The sequence below is a fragment of the Rosa chinensis genome, chromosome 1 (assembly GCF_002994745.2).
Source record: "Rosa chinensis cultivar Old Blush chromosome 1, RchiOBHm-V2, whole genome shotgun sequence".
NCBI classification, from domain to species: domain Eukaryota; kingdom Viridiplantae; phylum Streptophyta; class Magnoliopsida; order Rosales; family Rosaceae; genus Rosa; species Rosa chinensis.
The window spans coordinates 65002566-65021912 of record NC_037088.1 but is presented as its reverse complement, the minus strand read 5'-3'; the positions used below and the strand labels follow the sequence as shown (position 1 = coordinate 65021912).

Sequence of the window (19347 nt, the reverse complement as noted above, 5' to 3'; positions counted from 1 at the left end):
TTTCAAGTGACTTTAATATATTTTGTGTAATGGTTCTTGTTGAAATATGGTCGGGAAATTAATCAAAATATTCTAGACTTATTTTGTGTAATAGTAAAACAATAATATACATATTGAAGGGTTTAAAGTAAATCTTTTATTCGGTCCAACCAAGGGTATAAGAATAATACATGAGAAATTTTTTTAGTTGGTATGGTTACATAATGAAAAACCAAAATTATGTATTTTAGTAGCATATCTTAGCATGTATGACCATTTTGGTAATTATACCCAACCAAAGCACTTTTACCTTGCAACTTACCAAACACCTAAAAATTGCTTTTCGTTCTCACAGCACTTTTAAAAACAGTTTACCAAACACCTTAGCTGCTTCTTCTCACAGCAAGTTCGGAAGTGCTTCCTCTCACAGCAAGTTCGGAAGTGCTTCCCCTCACAGCACAGCAATCCCAAACTAAGCCTATATAATGATTATTCGTAGTGTATAAGGGCATCATGATAGATCTTACTAAAAATTAATATATTCTTACAATGATTTCGATACACACACACTAAATTACTAATTGTGAAATATCTCTAAATTATATCTACGTGCACTCGATATTGAGTATTAAATATGAAACTAATTCAAAATGGATGACTAAATTATAAGTAAGTGACCACGGCGAAGTTATTTTACTCGTTAAAGTTCAACTTTTCAACAATTTTCTTAAAAATTCTCCAAAAAGAGAAAAGAAACAAACGAGGTGAGTATTGTCACACCAATACAAGGTGAATATTTGACCAAAAGAAAAATAAAAAGGTGAATAAAATCCCAATTTAATGCCCCAAGAATAGTAACTTCTTCAAACTAGTTGGGCCTAATATCACACTGGGCTTTCCACCACTCGTCCCACAGGACACGTCGTTCGGGTCACGCCGAATTGGATCCCAAACCAAAATAAAACCCAAAACAAGCACCTCCTTCCCCATCTGAGCGTCTTCTCCATCCCCTCTCTCTCTCTCTCGCCATCGTACGGACACAGAGAGCCTCAGAATCAGATCGCGACCTCTGAGTTTTCACGACTCCCAGGCAATATATATAATCTTCCTCTATTTCTCTTTGATTATATCTAAATTCAAATCCAAGCTCTAATCAATTTGTTTAGTTCGAGTCGGAATGAGCTAGAATAGAACTAGTTCTTCTTCATTTCTGTGCCTGAATTGGTATGCATGCCTTTTTAGTTTATGATTTGATGGATTTCGAATCGGTTCGGCAATTTTTTGTGTGTATTTAGGGCTGTTTTAGCTGTCAGTGTTGAATTGGCTGTGGTGAGCTGACCGCCTCCATTTTTGTATCAGTAGTCATTGACTTGATCAACTTCGGAATCCACGTTTTGTTGTTGTTGTTGTTTATATTATTATTTGGTGTAATATTCGAGCTTCGATTGCTGTTTGTGTTTCGAAATTGTTGAAGAGGTGGATTAGATTAGGATTTGATTCGGCTCGAATTTCTGAATGGCCTGATTTTGACATTGATTTTTTTTTTTTTAGCTCTGTGGAGGAGGTGAAATTAGTTAAATGCTGTTTTGGCTGTGTTGTAGAGTAGATTTCACATTTTTACGTCATTCTCTGGCTAATGATGCCACTTTGTGTGCTGTTTTGTGATTGTGATGATTAACTGCAATTGATTCTGCAGGGATAGGATCGGTATCCGAGGGGCTGTAGGAAGAAAGTTGCCATGGCTGCTTCGGAGGAGAATAATGCGTTGTTTCCAATTTTTATCTTGACCATAATGGCACTGGCTGTAGTGCCTTACACGATAACAAAGTTGTGTCGTGCTGCGTCAAAGGAAACAAAGAGCATCCATTGTAAGTGCAGTGACTGCTCCCGTTCAGGAAAGTACCGCAGGTCATTGTTCAAGCGGGTAAGTTCCTTCTTTCTTCTTTGGATCAATTCTTTATTTAACTGAATTCCAGTCTTTGTTTTAAAACATTTAATTGTGTCTAATTCGACGTGGTGATGATTGTTTTTTGCAGATTTCAAACTTCTCAACATGTAGTAACTTGACAATAGTACTGCTTTGGGTTGTCATGGTAGTCCTGGTTTATTACATCAAAACTCAGAGCGCAGAGGTAAACATTTTGATTGAACTTGAAGCATTAATCAAAGGCATGCTTATATGTGGTCTTTTTGTCAGTGTCTTTACATTTCAATGCTATTGAGTTGGTTAATTGAGACTTCATATTAGATATCGAAAAGTGTATCCTTATACTTAGTATCTTGAAGTTAGAATTTCATTTGGGATATCTTTTCATCTTTTATATTCATCCAGAATCAAGTTTTCGACCCATTCCATATTCTTGGTCTGGAACCTGGAGCTCCAGATTCTGAAATAAAGAAGGCGTACAGGAGACTTTCTATACTATACCATCCAGATAAAAATCCAGATCCAGGTTAGAGTTGTGTTGCTTCTCAATTTATGCATGCTTATCGTGCTGCAAAATAGAAGGAAGAATGGGGACTTTCAGGATACTACATGTACTAAACCTTTTATTTTTTCCCTTTCTTTAGAGGCCAACAAGTACTTTGTGGAGAAAATAGCTAAGGCTTATCAGGCTCTGACAGATCCAGTATCTCGTGAAAATTATGAAAAGTATGGCCATCCAGATGGCAGACAGGTAATGTGCAGCTCATTTCTCGGAAAACAGATAGCTGCTTGCTTTTCAATATTTCCTTGTAAATTTTATATCAAATAGAATTATCATGTTTGAAACTGAACATGATGCTTTGACTTAAATAGGGGTTTGAAATGGGCATAGCTCTTCCTCAATTCCTACTAGACACCCAAAAAAATGGTGGTATACTCTTGCTTGGGATCGTTGGTGTTTGTATTCTCTTGCCCTTGGTAATTGCTGTTGTATATCTCTCAAGGTCGGCAAAATATACTGGCAACTATGTCATGCACCAGACGTTGTACACTTACTATCACTCTATGAAGCCTTCTCTGGCTCCCAGGTACTCAATTCATTCACTAATAAATGTCCACCAACAAAAGCAAATTAAGAGTCAATGATGTTCTAGTTTCTTTCTTATTTTAATGGATTCGGTGTAGCTGCTTTGGTCTTTTTTTATAATTTCATTGATCTTATGAGATAACTTGAATATACAGCAAAGTAATGGACGTCTTCATAAAGGCTGCCGAGTACACTGAAATTCCAGTTCGTAGAACTGACAACGATCCCCTCCAGAAGCTTTTTATGCTAGTTAGGAGTGAACTGAATTTGGACCTTAAGAACATCAAGCAAGAGCAGGCAAAATTTTGGAAGCAGTATCCAGCCCTTGTAAAGGTATTTTGTGCTCTGAGACGTAACTTTATTGCCATGTGTCCTAATCATCATTTATGCTTATCTTTATGCCGCTTTCCATGCAGACTGAACTGTTGATTCAAGCGCAGTTAACTCGTGAGACAGCATCTTTATCTCCATCTCTGCAAGGTGATTTTAAACATGTTCTGGAACTTGCTCCTCGCCTCCTTGAAGAATTGATGAAGGTGGTCTCTTCATTTCTTGTCTTGCATTTCATTAGCAGCCTCTTATAGAAGTCCGTTTGGAGGTCTAAATTTGTGATTTCCCATAAGCCTGTGTTGGAAAACTCACATTTGGTGCCATGTTAGGCCAGTTTCACTTATGCTTTACTTTATACAGATGGCACTGGTTCCACGCAATGCTCAGGGGCAGGGATGGCTGAGGCCTGCAATTGGGGTAGTTGAACTTTCTCAGTGCATAATTCAGGTGATTGTTCATCATCCACTTTTGTTAACCATGTAGATCTCATGGATATACTGACCATTGACTTCCTCTTTTATGTAATAAATTTACATAGGCAACTAATTATCAGTACTCTCTATCTCTCTGTGTGGACACGCAATTAGGATATATTGACCAATTTCAATGTCGATCCATGCACAAATTTAATAAAACTTTGAATATTGGAGTACATGCATCATCCGGAAAAGGTTTTTATGAAGTAAAAAAATATATATATATAAGAGCGTCTGTCTACATCGAAAACAATAGCGTGCCAAGACTAAGCAATATAATGTGAATGGTCCAAATTGTATGCTTGAATGTGTATATATTGATATAGATATGGGCATAGATGTGAGCCCACTTACAACCCCTAGTGGGTTGCATAGGTGAGTGTTTGATTTGCTAGAGGTAGACTCATAGCTTGGGTTTTGGTGTTTCTATGTCTCCAGAGTTCAGGCTCTTCAACTTCCTTTCAGCCAAATATTGATTGAAACGTTGTATAATTTCTCCGAAATTTCTATTGGATCAATGTGTGCTATATTGTACCGGGAAATAATGTGTAGGAAAGAAGTTACTTCACCCCCCATCTGTATGTCGGTGAGAGGATTATCTATGCTGCAGATATTTTAGACCCATGCTTATGCTTTTGAACAGTAATGTCCTAAGTATCAAGTAAAGGCCAATTTATGGATTACCAGATTATGGCATGTGATTTGACCATAATATCAGACCCAAAAAGAAAAGAAAAAAGAACTTCTATATTGATTAAGAGTTGTTGAACATACACCAAGTTAAATTACTTTTGTTCTGATTTCTTTGGTTTGACTTTGAAAATATTAGAATCCTTTTTCTTTCTTCTGTCAAAGAAATGGCAATTTTATGTAGTAAGCACATAGCTACAAAGACACATCCCCTTAGCTTGTACAAATATGACTAATTTAGAGTCTTATTCTAATGGCCTATATAATGCAGGCTGTTCCACTAAGTGCAAGGAAGGCTATTGGAGGATCAAGTGAAGGCATTGCCCCCTTTCTGCAGCTGCCACATTTCAGTGAGGCTGTTGTAAAAAAGATAGCCCGGAAGGTAATAGTCTTACTTTGGAGTTTGGACCTTGGACCTTTTTTCCATGTCATGCTGGAAACTTTTATCTGTATCTTACATATGGCTAAAAGGTTCTATTTCTTCATAGCTGTAGCTGGTAGTGCTGTATTTCTAATTCTATTACTTATGAATAAAAAAAGGTTCTGTGAATCCTCTTTTTGAGACTAAGTGAGCAGAAAGTTTGCACAAGTTGATCTAATCAATTAGTATTTTTTTTAATTTTAAACTTTGCCTAATAATTTTTGTCTTTCATTTGTAGAAGCTGAGAGTGTTTCAGGAGCTTCGGGATGTGTCTATGCAAGAGCGTGCTGAGTTGCTTTCTCAAGTTGCTGGTTTCTCGGCTGCTGAAGTAGAAGATGTTGAAATGGTTTTAGCAGCAATGCCATCCATATCGCTTGACGTTAAGTGTGAGACTGAAGGTGAAGACGGTATACAAGAGGGTGACATTGTCACTGTTCATGCTTGGGTGACACTACAGCGCGATAACGGCCTGATTGGTGCCCTTCCCCATGCCCCCTACTTCCCGTTTCGCAAGGAGGAAAATTTCTGGTTTTTGCTTGCAGATAGTGTCTCCAATAATGTGTGGTTCTGGCAGAAGGTAAATTTCATGGAGGAAGCTGCAGCAATTACTGCTGCTTCCAAGGCAATTGAGGAGACAAAGGAGGGTTCAGGAGCAAACATGAAGGAGATTAGTGCTGCTATCAAAGAAGCAGTTGACAAGGTGAAGAGTGGATCTAGATTGGTAACGGGCAAGTTACCTGCCCCAGCAGAGGGGAATTACAATTTGACTTGTTACTGTCTGTGCGACTCTTGGCTTGGTTGTGATAGAAGGACAAACTTGAAGGTAAAGGTTTTGAAGCGTACCCGAGCTGGTACACGTGGCGGTTTTGTGGCCGAAGATGGACCGATTACAGAGGACGGGATTGAAGAGGAGGAAGATGTTGATGACGAGGAATATGATGAGGATTATGAGAGTGAGTACAGCGAAGATGAGGCAGATGAACAACAGGATACAAAACAGAAAGGCCCTGCTGCAAATGGCAACGCTCATACACAAGGCACAGAAGGTTCAGGTTCAGAGGAGGACTAAAACACATAAAAGCTTTACTTAGCATTTCTGTTTTCTTTGTTCATCTATCTTTTATTCGGTGAAAGAATTGAAACAACCACCCACCACAATGATAGTTACCGTGTTACCATATGTTCCCATCCCTGATTTTGGCAGGTTTTAGTAGTTTCGATACCAAATACGTGGGTTTCCAAACCCATTGAACTTCAGTTTTTAAAAAATATTTAGACATTTTGTTATTGATCTCCTTTCTTGGAACAAAAGTTATTTATACGCATTAGAAGTAGGGATGTAGTCTAACTGAACAAACTCAAATACCTAAAATCTAATGAACATATTAATGCAATACGAGTATGTTATACCCTAGACATAAACAACTGAAGTCGACACTCGACGATAGGGTATGCATTTTTTGGGTTACATCGTAGGTGATCGTATTTTAACACACCTAATTCTAATTTAGTTCTCTGCTCTTCCATACTACTCGGGCTAACTTAAATGATAATGAGACATCATCCAAAAAAAAAAAAAAATGATAATGAGCTGTGTTGTGGAAGTAAGATTCATAATTTTCCAAAATATTGTCCAAATTCGAATAATACATTTTTGTATCGAAAGATATACTAAACCCCAACTAACCAATTGGTTAGAGACTTCCAGTTAGAAGGTCATCATGGGATAATCGCCATGGCTTCCAGTTTAACACTAATCCTACTGCCTCTAGTGCCTTATACAATGTCAAAGCTATAGTGCTGCTGCATTGAAGAAAACAAAGAGCATCCATTGCCAGTGCTCCGATTGTTCTCTTTTAGAAAAGTGCCTCAAGTCGATGTTTAAGCAAGCGAGTATCCATTAATTGCAGCCAAAATTTCGGCCACTAATCACTTTTTTAAATCATCATATCTAACTATGAATTCCAAATTTCATAGTAATGTGCAATTCTTTTCAATATTTCAGCGTCAATGTTATGTCACAATCATAGTTTGAAACAGATGATGATACTTTACTTCAACAGGGGTCTGAATTTGGTATAGCTCTTCCTATGTTCCTTTTCACCAAAAAAAAGGCGAAAAAATGATCTTCCTGGCATCTTTCGGTCTCTGCTTGCCATTGGTGATGGCTGTTGTATATCTCTCAACGTCATCAAAACATACAGTCAATTATGTTATGCATCAAACATTGTCCTCTATGAAGCATTGTCTGGCTCCAAGGTACTCGATTTATTCAGAACATATATTCACCTATTAGCTCTTCTCTGACAATCAATTACGATGAACTGAGTAGCTGAATTGTTGGAGATGGTTCCTACATTCCCATTTCCAGTTTGCATGTTTTAATGTATCTGGTGTTACTTGCATTATGTTGTAGTCTCTTTTAAAATTATCATTGGCTTGACTACACAGCGAAGTGATTGCTGTCTTCATAAAGGCTGCTGAGTATATGAAAATTCCATTCGTGGAACCGACAATGAACCCCTCTTTTTATGCTACTCAGGAGTGAACTGAATCGGCACCATAAGAACATCAAGCTGGAGCAGGAAAATATTTGGAAGCAGCATCCCGCCCTCATATAGGTAATGCTCCAAGGAAGGCTATATATATTACCTTTAAATGTGTCCTGATCTTTGGCAATTACACATGTTTATCTTTGTGCCACTTTCTGTGCAGGCAGAATTGTTGATTCAAGCACAATTAACTCGTGCGTCGGGATCTTTATCTCCATCTCTGCAAGGTGATTTAAGACGTGTTCTGGAACATGCTCCCCGCCTCCTCAAAGAATTGATGAAGGCTGATTTCTTCATTTCATGTCTTAGATTAGAAGCTTCGGAAGCAGTGATTTTGCCGCTGAAAAGTTTTGGACTTCCCTTCAGTCTGCATTGTTTAACTAAAAATTGGAAACCGCTTTATGCTAGTTTTACTTGTGCTTTTCTATATACAGATGACACTTGTTCCACGCAATGCTGAGGGGCAGGGATGGCTGAGTGCAGCAATTGGGGTGGTGGAACTTTCTCAGTGTATCATTCAGGTGATGGCCCTGATCATTCAATATCCCTCTTTTACGTGTAAAGCTAAAGAAACTCATCAATTGTACCTTTTACAGATGTGCACTAATTTTTCAAATTTTGTGTCTGTTTGATGGCCAACAATGCAGGCAGTTCCTCTTGGCAAAAGCAAAGTTACTGGAGGATCCAGGGAAGGCAGTGCGCCCTTTCTGCAGCTACCACATTTTAGTGAGGTGCGCTGTTATGGAGAAGCTAGCCCCGAAGGTAAATAGTGTTATTTGGGATCATGTTTCTAGAGCTGGAAGTGCTGCATTGCTACTCCTGATAGTTTTTATTGAAAAGGGTCCAATTCATAACTTGCCTTTTTCTCTTTTGACCTTGGCTTTACTTATATTCTTTTTTTATTTGTAGGTTAGAATGTTTCAGGAGCTGGAAGACCGTGCTGACTTACTTTCTCAAACTGCTGGGTTCTCTGCCACTCAAGTACAAGATGTTGAGATGGTATTGACAAGAATGCCTTCAATATCAATAGAAGTTAAATGCGAGACTGAAGGCAAAGAGGATATACAAGAGAGTCACATTGTCATATTTCAAGCTTCAGTGACATGCACTAAAATGAGATAATGGCCTAATCGGTGCCCTTCCTCACGCCCCCTTCTTTCTGTTTCACAAGGAAGAAAATTTCTGGTTTTTGCTTGCAGACAGCGCCTCCAATGACATTTGGCTTTGGCAGAAGGTAAATTTCATGGACCAAGCTGAGGGTATTACCACCGGTGCAAATGTAGTTAATGATATATTAAAGGGTTCAGGAGCAACTAGGGAGGAAATTAGTGCTGCAGTCAAAGAAGTAGTTGAGAAGGTGAAAGGAGGTCTAGACTGGTAACAGGCAAGTCACGGGGCCTAGTGCAGGGAGATTACAATTTGACATGTTACTGCTTGTGCGACTCTTGGATAGGTTGTGATCAAAAGACAAATACAAGAGAACGAAGATGAGGAGGACCAAAACAAATAACATGTGAGGGTTCTATCGAAAGAATTGAAACAGCTACCACAGCATGTGCTTTGATACTGAAACGTGATGGTGTCATTTGTGGAATTAACCTTTTTCATGGAACAAAATTTACTTTTAAGCATTGGAACTATGAGTGGCTGTGGTATGATTATGTTGTCAACTTACCAGATCAATTGGATCTTCCAGACAGACAGCTTCTTCTAAACTTGTATGGCTGCGAAGATCTTAGAAACTAGTTGGATACAACAATTTTTCTCCTAGACAGCACAATGTTATGATTCTCAATATCACTTTCTGAACGTCTTCCTTTGCCTTGAGCACCTTTCTCATCCCATATGATAAGAAGGTATGGCATATCGTAACCTCTGATGCATCCGACTGGTCAAGAAGAGGTTTTAGATTCAACCCTGAGTTCATCTACATTTGTACCAGCTTCCTCAAGTAAATTGGATGAGTTCTGGTCCACTTCCTCAGCTTCAACAATCTGTTCATATGGATTTGAGTCAGCATTTAACACTTCATTTGAGCTTTGGATTGTTTCCTTCTCCTCATTTAGCATTTTGTCATCACCATCAAGATTGCTTCGCTTGTTTGCTTGAATTCTAACACGTTTTCCTTTGATGTACCGAATTTCCCATTTTGGCGGTGGATATTTCTTCTTCAATTTAGCGTATTTGTCCATCATACCCAGCTTCTGAAAGACATCTCCAACCTTGTCAACAATCGACATATTTGGTTTGATACCAAGCTCCTCCATGTCAGCAAATATCTACAGCAAGCGAAAGTTTCCAAGAAGTTAAACTAAAATTAATGCATCGAATTCAAAGTCTTCAATATGCAAACTAGTGATACCATGAAATTCAACATTAAGGCAAACGTGAATAAAATCCCTTCACAATCAAAATCCAATAATTTTCAGGAATCTGCATTACTATGTTTCCAAATTTCAATTGACCAATTGTACTTTACAAAGCATTAGCACTATAGTACCTCAAACATCTTGTCATGCAAGCCCTTCTCATAGTAAATCGAAATCATTTTGTCAAAGAACGTTCGAGGCATGCTATCCAAGTACTGCGAGAACAGCTTTGTCCAAAGCTCTTCAGCTTCTTCAAGTCTCCCATCCGCCGCAAAAGCATTCAACAATGTGAAATAGGTCCCCATTGTTCTTCCTTGACCTTTGCTCAGCATCCATTTTGATACCTAAAACCCAAAGCTACTAGTTTCTGAGAAATTAACTACTATGATCACAAATTCGTGATTCTAAGCACATAAAGAAGGAGAAAAAGACCTGAATTATCCTTTTCCAGTCTTTCTGATTCTCAAGAGTCTTCAATGCCTTCTTCACTGTAATCAAAGGGAATTCCAATTCCCAAGCAATGAAAGAATCAAGTGCCCCATAAACCTCCTCTTTCACATTTGACAAACCCTTAACCTACAAAAAAAGATTACTACTTTCAACACTACAACACATATATATGCAAAAGGGGTGTAGTAATAAAATAAGAGAAACTTACACACTCAACAAGCTTGAGTGATTTGGAAATGGTCCCTATCTTCTTATTGGCTTTCCAGACTCTTGGGTATCTGGGTCTTGGACCCTTTAATCCACATACCTGAAAAAAGAAGCAAAATTTAACAACAAAGTGATAATCTTTCACATGTATAATTCTCTCAGAATGCTGCAAATTACAAAAAAAAGAAAAAAAAAGAAAAAGGGCCTATTGTTTCTGAAGCTTACCACTACACTGGTTCTACTGTGGGAGATTCCGGTAAATTCCAGCCGCCGAGTAAAGACCGGCAGTGAGTACGTCAAGGTAAGCATACTAAGACAGCATTTGAAATTCCCAGAAAAGAATAGATTGAATGGCTCAGACCGGAGCCTCAGATATATTACTCCCTCTTAAAACGGTGCGTTTTGGCTTAGAGTTTTGACCGCTCAATTAAACCCATAAAAATGAACCGTGTTTGGAGCTTATCAACCTAAATTTAAATCTGCTTAGTGTATATAAATATTTAACACGACCGGATATGAACTCAAAAAATCAAAAGATCGTTAGTAGCTCAACTTAAATCTTTATCCGACTGATTAACCGATATTCGGTGTACTAGTCCGCGGTTTATTATAATGAATATTCTTAATTTTTAAATAATAATATTAACTTTTTTATCTTGACACTCCAAACAACTTCAAGAAAACATTGAAGCAAAAGTTACGAGTGTTGAGTTAATACTCTTTAAAACAGTACGTAAAATAATAAAATATTGTACTTACAAAAAAAAATGATAAAAACGAATCATTAATAGTTTGGATTAAGTTTGTGTTTGATGACTTTGATCCGTTAAATAAACGGTTTTGTTAATCCAAACTGATACTAAGTTAACAAATCAAATTTTCAATCCAAATCCGTCCGATAGTCACTTATCCGAAATCCGATCCATGACACTTGTTTGAGTAAATACTGTAGAGAGGCTGTTTTTATTTGCGCCCGCAGGAGATCCCAGCCCCCCCCCCCCCCCCCCCCCCCCCAACTTGGCATCTTCAAAGTACCAAAACTAAAAAAGAGTACCTCAATCCTCATCCTCTCAAAAACCAAACTGAAAGAGATATTCCTTTGGATTTTCAACACTTCCATTAATTCAAGAGAAAAAGAAAACGATGATGATGATCGAGTCAGCCATGGCCGTACGATTCAACTCCGCCGCCGCCAATGTCTGCTCCTCCACCGCCGTCCCTTGTAAATTAACTTCCTCCCCTTACTCCCAGCTCACCTCAGCTCAGCTGGAAAAAAAAAATTGCCTTATATGGTTTCTTTGATTGGTTGTTTTAGGTTTTCGTCCACGGTGGAGCTCGGAGGAGCTGACCGGAGCAGTCCACGTCACCTCTTGCCGGCTTGCGTACTCCGGCGGCTGGTAAGCCGGCTGATTTTGATTGTAGTTAGTTGAGCTTTTGTTTCGGTGAATAATCGAATTTGAAATGTTATGGTTTTGGAAGTGAAGACTATTGATATGGATGCTGAGAGTTTGAGGCTTACTTGCAGGGGTAGGATTCGGAGATCAAAGCATTATGATTCGGTTGCGAAAAGGAGCAATTGTGTAAAGAATGGGATTCGAGCTGCCACGGAGCAGTTAGGGCCTGGTTCGGAGCCTGTGAAGCCGAATGGGAGGCCGCAGTACCATCCGTTTGAGGATATTGCTGAAGCGACATTGGATAATGTTGGAGCTGCAAGACTTACATCTGCAGAATCTGCTAGGACCATTATTGAGGTACTGCATTGTATGTACCCTATGAATGCAGGAAAGTACTTGTTTTAAGTGGTTAGCGCGCTAGTAGTTCTGCATTGTTAGTGATGTGCATGGTGTGTTGTGTGCAGGTTAATAGCAAAGCGACGCTCATGTTTTCGAGTCTGATTAATGATGAGGTTCATGAAAATATTATGTGTCCTGATTTGCCTTATGTAACTGATGAACATGGAAGTAAGTCAAGTGTATGAGTTTCTCATCATACATTGGACTTGTCAACCTTTGTTTCTTAGTGTTTACTTTAGTGAAGTTCTTATAAGCTCTGGCATGTTACAGATATATACTTTCAAGTAAAGGATGGTGAAGACAATGCGTCTATGCAATCTATAACTTCAGAGAATAACTTTGTGGTATGCAGCTTTCGTGAACACATTTTCATATCATGATTACTTGTTGTTAAACCATAGCAAAGATTCCGGTTTTGCAAACCTTTTTGCTCTAATGTTATTCTTATGGCCTTTTTGTTGTGCGTTATATGATGCAGCAAGTTATTATTGGCTTAGATACTATGGAAATGATCAATGAGATGGAAGTACCAGAAATTGATTTTGGAATTGATGAGATTGAAGGTGAATATAGTGAAGGTGAAGATGGCAGTGATGAGGACGACGACGACGATGAAGATGGTGACGATGATTCGGTTTGTTTTCTGTTTTTGTTTCTACCAATCTGGAGCGTGCATGAAGTTGTCACCATTTCTAATGGTTTAATAGATTCTTGTTTAGGATTGGGTTTCCGTTCTTGATGACGAAGATGAAGAAGATGACGATGAAGATGACGAGACTCTTGGAGACTGGGCAAAGCTGGAGACTATGCGTTATTCTCACCCAATGTATTTTGCTAAGAAGCTGACTGAGGTAACTGTCCACTGTAAATATTGTGACTCTGCCATGAAGTAGTGTAGGAGAAGTAATCATGGGCGGTTGAAGATACATGACAAAAAATTCCGTCATTTTATACTATATTGCAACTAAAACATTTAAATATTCTTCCTTAAATGCATAATTGTAGAACATGTTTTTATTTAAAGCATCTAATTTAAACTTTTTTCAGGCCATGGTCTGTGGTGAACTTAGAATTTTCTGTTTCTGTTTTTAATTTTTAGGTTGCTTCAGATGATCCTATAGATTGGGCAGAGCAGGCTCCAGCTAGTTTGGCAATTCAGGGGCTTCTAAGACCTGCATATATTGAAGAACATACGGTCATAAAAAAGCATATGTCGGATCATGAGCCCAATGATGATGAAAAACAAGTTGGGAGAACTGTAGAAGATGATTTAGAAGAGCCTGATAAGATCAATGGCCATGAATCAGGATCTTTTAAGGGCAGTCCAATCCGAGCGGAGGAATCAGACAATGAGAAGGGTGAAATACCAAAGAATGGGACTACTTTTTACAAACTGGAGATTGTTAAGATTCAGTTGTTTTCATCACATGGACATCAGGTGTGTGTAATGATTTTAGGTATCTTTGAATTGTATAATTTCTCATATGCTGTATCTTTGAATTGTATAATTTCTCATATGCTGAATGGTTAAGGTTTCGGTACATTTCAGTTTTTATCCCCTGCATGATCCATTAAATATGAGAAATATGGATTTTTCTTTTGAGTCATACCCCAATATGGCCGGATTATGTTAGAATAGACCTCATTTATTGGTGAACTTTAGAATGTGCTTTCCCTCAACAATAATTGGACATCTGGATGCACTGCAGTATTACTGATGTAATCTATTCTGTCTAATTCTCCAGAGTGTTGTTGAAGTAGAAGACTTCGTAAAAGCTCAGCCCGATGCCATTGCACACTCAGCCGGTAAAATTATATCTCGTCTGAAAGCAGGTGGAGAAAAGACCACACAAGCTCTCAAGTCCCTTTGTTGGAGACTAAAGGGTATTCAAGTTGAGGTAACATATTTAAACTTGCTAGTTAAGCTTTCAAATTTATTCAGAAATGTGGCTATAGATCTTGGTTAAATTTTTGTTTATCACCACCGCCCAATCCAGAAAAGAAAAAAGTTGTTAGTTTTTCTTCATCTCACTTTTTTGTTTTTGCCATTTGATGATACTACAATTGTGTGCCATTTTGAAGCATTTGATAACATATTTGGTCCTGAAATTTTACATGTAAAGTGAAAGGGCTGAGTGCTGTTGATATATGAAGACATATTTAACACCCTCTTTCTGAGTCTTATATTTCATTATCATCACAATCTTCTGAAAGCTATCAATTAAAGTTGAAGCCTTGTAGATAATAGGTCTCAAATTTATTTATTTGCAGGAGGTAGTACTTACCACTGTAGATTCTCTTGGATTTGACTTGAGGGTTTGCTCAGGAACACAAGTTCAGACGTTGCGGTTTGCACTAAATGCACGGGTATGCTAATTATCTGAAAGCCATAATCAGTCTTTAATGTTTGTACATTTCATCTTGTATTTTGAGTCTTCTATATCTTCCATCCATGAATTATCTAATAACACTGAGCTGCTGTGCATAGAGCAGTGGTTATACTTGTACCTCTTTGCAACTTGCTATACCTCCCTTGAGAAAGATGTCTAAGGTTCATAGTTTGCCTTGTGGAGAGAAATAGTTGAAAATGTTCACTAATTCTAGTGTCAAGTCCAACACCTAACTTATGAAATAGTCTAGCACGTTTTTTATAACTCGGGAATAGTCATTTACTATTGAACCATCTCTGAAGCAGAAACAAAATATGGTTGCACATTCCTTAATATATTAGTCTTTTTGGGAAGCATCTATGAAATATAACGTGTATTGTGCCTTTGATTGCCCCATCTGCCACTTCTGAGTATAATATGCCTATTTTGCCTAAGTTACAAAGTAACATTGCCTTTGATTGCCCCATCTGCCACTTCTGAGTATAATATGCCTATTTTACCGAAGTTACAAAGTGACATTGCCTTTGATTGCCCCGTATACTGTGTCTTATCAGGCCACTTCTGAGTATAGTGCTGAGAGACAACTTAATGATCTGCTATTCCCGAGGACACAGCACACGCCACAGAAAGTAAAGCAAAGTTAAAATTTAGCAATGCTAACAGAATCGCAGGTACCATATTATGGTTTGCTTCTAGCTGGTTGAATCTTCGGAACAGAATTGGATACAACAGTTGGAAGGAGCCCCAAAAAGTTTCATGCATGCACAGTCCACAAGTTGTGTACTTTTACATTTTTTTAGTCAATCGGGTCATGTATCATTTACTTGTGTTCCTGATAATGAAAATTCATTGTTTCAATGCTTTTTGGGGTCTTGACCATACACATTCTTTTTTCTAATTCTTGCCCTTTTTGCTGCCTAGTCAAAGCAGAAGTAAACTATGAAGTTGAATAGCTCTGATTTAGCTGAACATAGTGCATTGTTCTCAACTAGATTAGGCCTGAAAATTACCAAACAGCTTATCAGTTTCATCAGCCATGTACTGCATCTTTTTTTATGCACTAGTTTTTACCCCCATCCCATTCATTGTATCAACTGGATTATAAGCTCAGGTAGAATATATTCTTTTGGGGCTGTTCAGGGTCTCTCATTCATTTTTATTCATTTTACATTACTCTTTCCAAAAGAAGATTGTACTGTAATACATTTGATAATGTTACATACTGCTTAGCTCATAATAGAAGCTTAATGCTAAGTTTCCCTGTCATGAACATCGATTCTGTATTGCAGTTTCCCGATCTAAAACTACAAACAGGCATTTTATTCACGAATTCGGCTCTCTTACACAAAACATGATCTGAATGTATACAATTCGCAAATCTCAGCATCAGTGGACCAATCTCACTGCTTCATGTAAGTTTCATACACCAGCTGTGCAGCAAGAATGTCCACAACTGCAGATCCTACTGACTTGAACACGGTAATCTCCTCGGAACTTCTCCTCCCAGCCTTCTCTCCTCCGATCAACTCCACCAGCATCCCACACACCTCCTCCTTCCCGATCACACCTCTCTCGAAAGCTCCAACCAACTCCCCAGCCTCCACCAGCGCCGCCTCATTGTCCACAAACACCCTCCCCCTCCTTATGGCCTCATCATCACACTCCTTCATCGAATGCTGGAACGATCCAACCAAGTCCAAATGAGCTCCCACCTTCAGCCTCTCCCCCTTCACCAGCGCCACCTCCGAATTCGTGGCGCAGCTCACAATGTCCCCCATCGCCACCGCCTCATCCAAGCTCCCATTGCTCTCAAACTCAACCCCATCACCTCCCACGCTTCCCCTCATCTCCTCCGCCAATGCTCTCGCCTTCACCTCCGTCCTGTTCCATATGATCACTCTCTTCAAGCCAGGCCTCGCCGCAAGATGCGCCCTGATCAAATGCGGCGCCAGAGCACCGGCTCCGATCATGACCAAAACCTCACTGTCGTTTCTGGAGAGAATTCTGGAAGCCAAGCCGGAGACGCAGGCGGTGCGGTAGAGAGTGAGAGCAGTGCCGTCCATGGTGGCCAGGGTTTGGCCGGAGGTGGAGCTGAAGAGGACGTAGCTGCCGTGGATTCCGGGCAAGTTGACGGCGGAGTTGAGGGGGAAGTAGGTGACGAGCTTGACTCCGAGGTAGGGGAGGGAGGGGGAAGAGGACCAGGAGGGCATGAGGAGGAGGGAGGAGGTGGGCGAAACGGCGTAGCTTTGGCGGATTGGGGAGCAGAGGGAGGAGGAGACGGTGGGGAGGGAAGAGTGGAAGTGGTCGATTAGGGTTTGGTGAGAGAGGATTGAGTGTAAGGAATCGGTGGTGATGAAGACTGGGATTGGTTTGGTGGTTGTGGATGAAGAAGAAGAAGCCATTGTTAGGAGCTTGGGAGAGAGATGAGTGAGGACCAAGACTGAGAAGTAAGTCAAATAAGATTTTCCACTTTTCTGCTTTTATATAATATTATCCAACAAAATTTAGATTTTTTTTTTTTTTGGTCAAGGTAAATGTCAGGTCCTTGATTCATGATATTAGAAGTATTAACAAGTTGTTTTGAAGTAATTTTCTTTAATTACGTGTTTGATGAAGCAAATTTTTTGACGGATGCTATTTAACCACAATGTGAGGATATTCCAACAGTTTTGAAGCTTGCTTCTGGGTTTGATCTCCTTAATCCCTCGTATTTTCTGTTCCAATACAAATTTTTTAACACTAGGATCAAACATTCCAGAGTCCCCAAACATTTTTGATCTAGAAATCAAATTAATGGATGCCTGTTAGCCCCCAGAAAAATATACAAGAATTTGCAATATTATAACCATGGCATAATAATATATGTACTCATAACATGAGTAGCATCTCAGCATAACTAGATCGATAACCATGGTCTGTTATTCTACTAATATACGTACTGATAACGTGAGTAGGATCTCAGCATAACTAGATAAATAACCATGGCCTAGTAATATACGTACTGGGAAGCCTGTGTCAGCTTCTGACTAATCTGAGAGCTCAACTTCTCACCATATGTGGAATAGATGATTAGATGTAGGATGACACGGCATGCTCCAAGATTGCCTTACAACTCTTCTTAGGGGTGTGCAAAACACAATACAAACCGGCCAAATCGGTCGAAACTGACCGGTAAATATAGTTTGGTTAAGGTTTTTTAGCGTTAAAATATGAAAGTCGGTTCAATACCGAACCAAACCGTTTATGAATTGGATTGGTTTGGTTTTTTTTACTTAAACCGCGAAACCCGAACCGACCGGCATGTATTAAATATAATAGGAAAAAAATTTAAAATTATATACATAAATATATATATATATATATATATATATATTTGTGGTAGTTTTTTATAAGTAAGTTCTAAATTTCCAATTATAATTTGATTCTCAAAATGATATACTACTATATTGAATCCTAGACCCAAAGGCTTAAAACCCAAATAAGTGAATCATTTTGAAACTATTTTTTTTTCGACAAAATTTTGAAACTATTTTGGATTTTGTTCCTTGAATATTAGTTTTGGATTTTGATTATTAAATTTTTATTATTGAAATTGAGTTTTAGTATTTTATTATGAGTTTTTCGTAAACAAAACGTTAATGCTATATAGGTTAAAACCGCCTTACCGACCGAACCAAACCATCTTTAAATGGATTGGATTGGATCGGATTAAGTTTATTTTTTTCGATGATCGGTTGTCTAAAATGTCTAAACCGCTTATTTTGGCATAGAGACGGTTTGGAGTCAAAACCGATCCAATCCAATCCGCATGCAGCCCTAACTCTTCTTCTCACTCCTGCTCTGATGCTTGATCTGATTTGAAGACTCATTTTTCCACCTGCAACTCATTCTCTAATTATTAATATCCTTGAAGTACAACACAGATAAAAATATGCGGTGTGAATTGCTAACTGAACAGTGCAAAATCATCAAGATCAAAATGAATGAAGCAGTATAAGGTCAAAACGCTGAAAACTTATTGCTATGCATCTAAATTAATAACTCCAAAACTTTTGAAATCAAAATCATAAGCTAAGCGATATGGTTCTGCCCATAGTTGATCTGAATATAATTCATCATGCCATACAATAAGGTAATACCATTATTTCATTAACTTTATGCATCCATTCAGTATTTTCCTTCTAAATTCCCCAAATAAATCAGCAATCACTAAATACATTGGAAACAAACTAGCAATCACCAAATACAAAAGACATTCATACAGAAAGTCCAAGACTCCAAGCAAAGCCAGTACAAGGTAAGACTTATTAACTCATATATGGCACATCACAGTGTCACAGTAAATCAAGTGCAATTAACCAACACAAATATACAAACATATCGTAGAACTGATGAATAATTACCAGCTCAACAATACTCACCTTTAGCCTCATCTTCCTTGCCATTGTCATCCACGACCACAACCTCATCCTCGTTCTTGTTGTCCTTCCCAACATTTACCATAACCTCATCCTCTTCCATGTTCTGCAACATTTAAATTAACTACTACTAAACAAACACTGAAACACGAAATTCATAAGTCCAACACACAACTCTAAGAGAAGCAACCCGCCTTCAGAGAGTTCTCGAGGGATTGTTCAGTGGACGGGACCTCCCTGATGGATTGTTCGATGGAC

The 19347-nt window shown here is 38.6% G+C and overlaps 4 protein-coding genes and 1 pseudogene across 4 annotated transcripts; 3 read left to right on the top strand and 2 right to left on the bottom strand.

Annotated features, from left to right (window-relative positions):
* The first annotated feature begins 939 nt into the window (after positions 1-939).
* On the top strand, positions 940-6201 carry LOC112181871 (dnaJ protein ERDJ2A). The gene is made up of 11 exons (XM_024320272.2): positions 940-1069; positions 1676-1903; positions 2016-2111; positions 2312-2432; positions 2551-2657; positions 2780-2994; positions 3149-3326; positions 3410-3529; positions 3684-3770; positions 4761-4871; positions 5149-6201. The coding sequence occupies exons 2-11, from the start codon at positions 1718-1720 to the stop codon at positions 5977-5979; spliced, it is 2052 nt and encodes a 683-aa protein (XP_024176040.1). The 5' UTR covers positions 940-1069; positions 1676-1717; the 3' UTR covers positions 5980-6201.
* Positions 6202-7568: 1367 nt separating this feature from the next.
* On the top strand, positions 7569-8989 carry LOC112181894 (annotated as a pseudogene).
* Positions 8990-9110: 121 nt separating this feature from the next.
* LOC112181884 (pentatricopeptide repeat-containing protein At4g21190) lies at positions 9111-10871 on the bottom strand. Its single transcript, XM_040512664.1, has 5 exons — positions 10714-10871; positions 10490-10588; positions 10264-10407; positions 9963-10175; positions 9111-9741 (listed from the first exon to the last, which is right to left on the bottom strand). Exons 1-5 carry the CDS (start codon positions 10795-10797, stop codon positions 9355-9357), a joined length of 927 nt encoding a protein of 308 aa, XP_040368598.1. The 5' UTR covers positions 10798-10871; the 3' UTR covers positions 9111-9354.
* A 653-nt stretch (positions 10872-11524) lies between these two features.
* LOC112181848 (uncharacterized protein At3g49140) lies at positions 11525-15533 on the top strand. The gene is made up of 11 exons (XM_024320249.2): positions 11525-11710; positions 11804-11885; positions 12014-12239; positions 12347-12449; positions 12552-12625; positions 12760-12915; positions 13001-13132; positions 13381-13719; positions 14027-14179; positions 14553-14648; positions 15226-15533. The coding sequence occupies exons 1-11, from the start codon at positions 11632-11634 to the stop codon at positions 15313-15315; spliced, it is 1530 nt and encodes a 509-aa protein (XP_024176017.1). The 5' UTR covers positions 11525-11631; the 3' UTR covers positions 15316-15533.
* Positions 15534-15823: 290 nt separating this feature from the next.
* On the bottom strand, positions 15824-17117 carry LOC112181861 (protein SAR DEFICIENT 4). The gene has a single exon (XM_024320264.2). It carries the CDS (start codon positions 17071-17073, stop codon positions 16072-16074), a length of 1002 nt encoding a protein of 333 aa, XP_024176032.1. The 5' UTR covers positions 17074-17117; the 3' UTR covers positions 15824-16071.
* Between the last annotated feature and the right edge of the window lie 2230 nt (positions 17118-19347).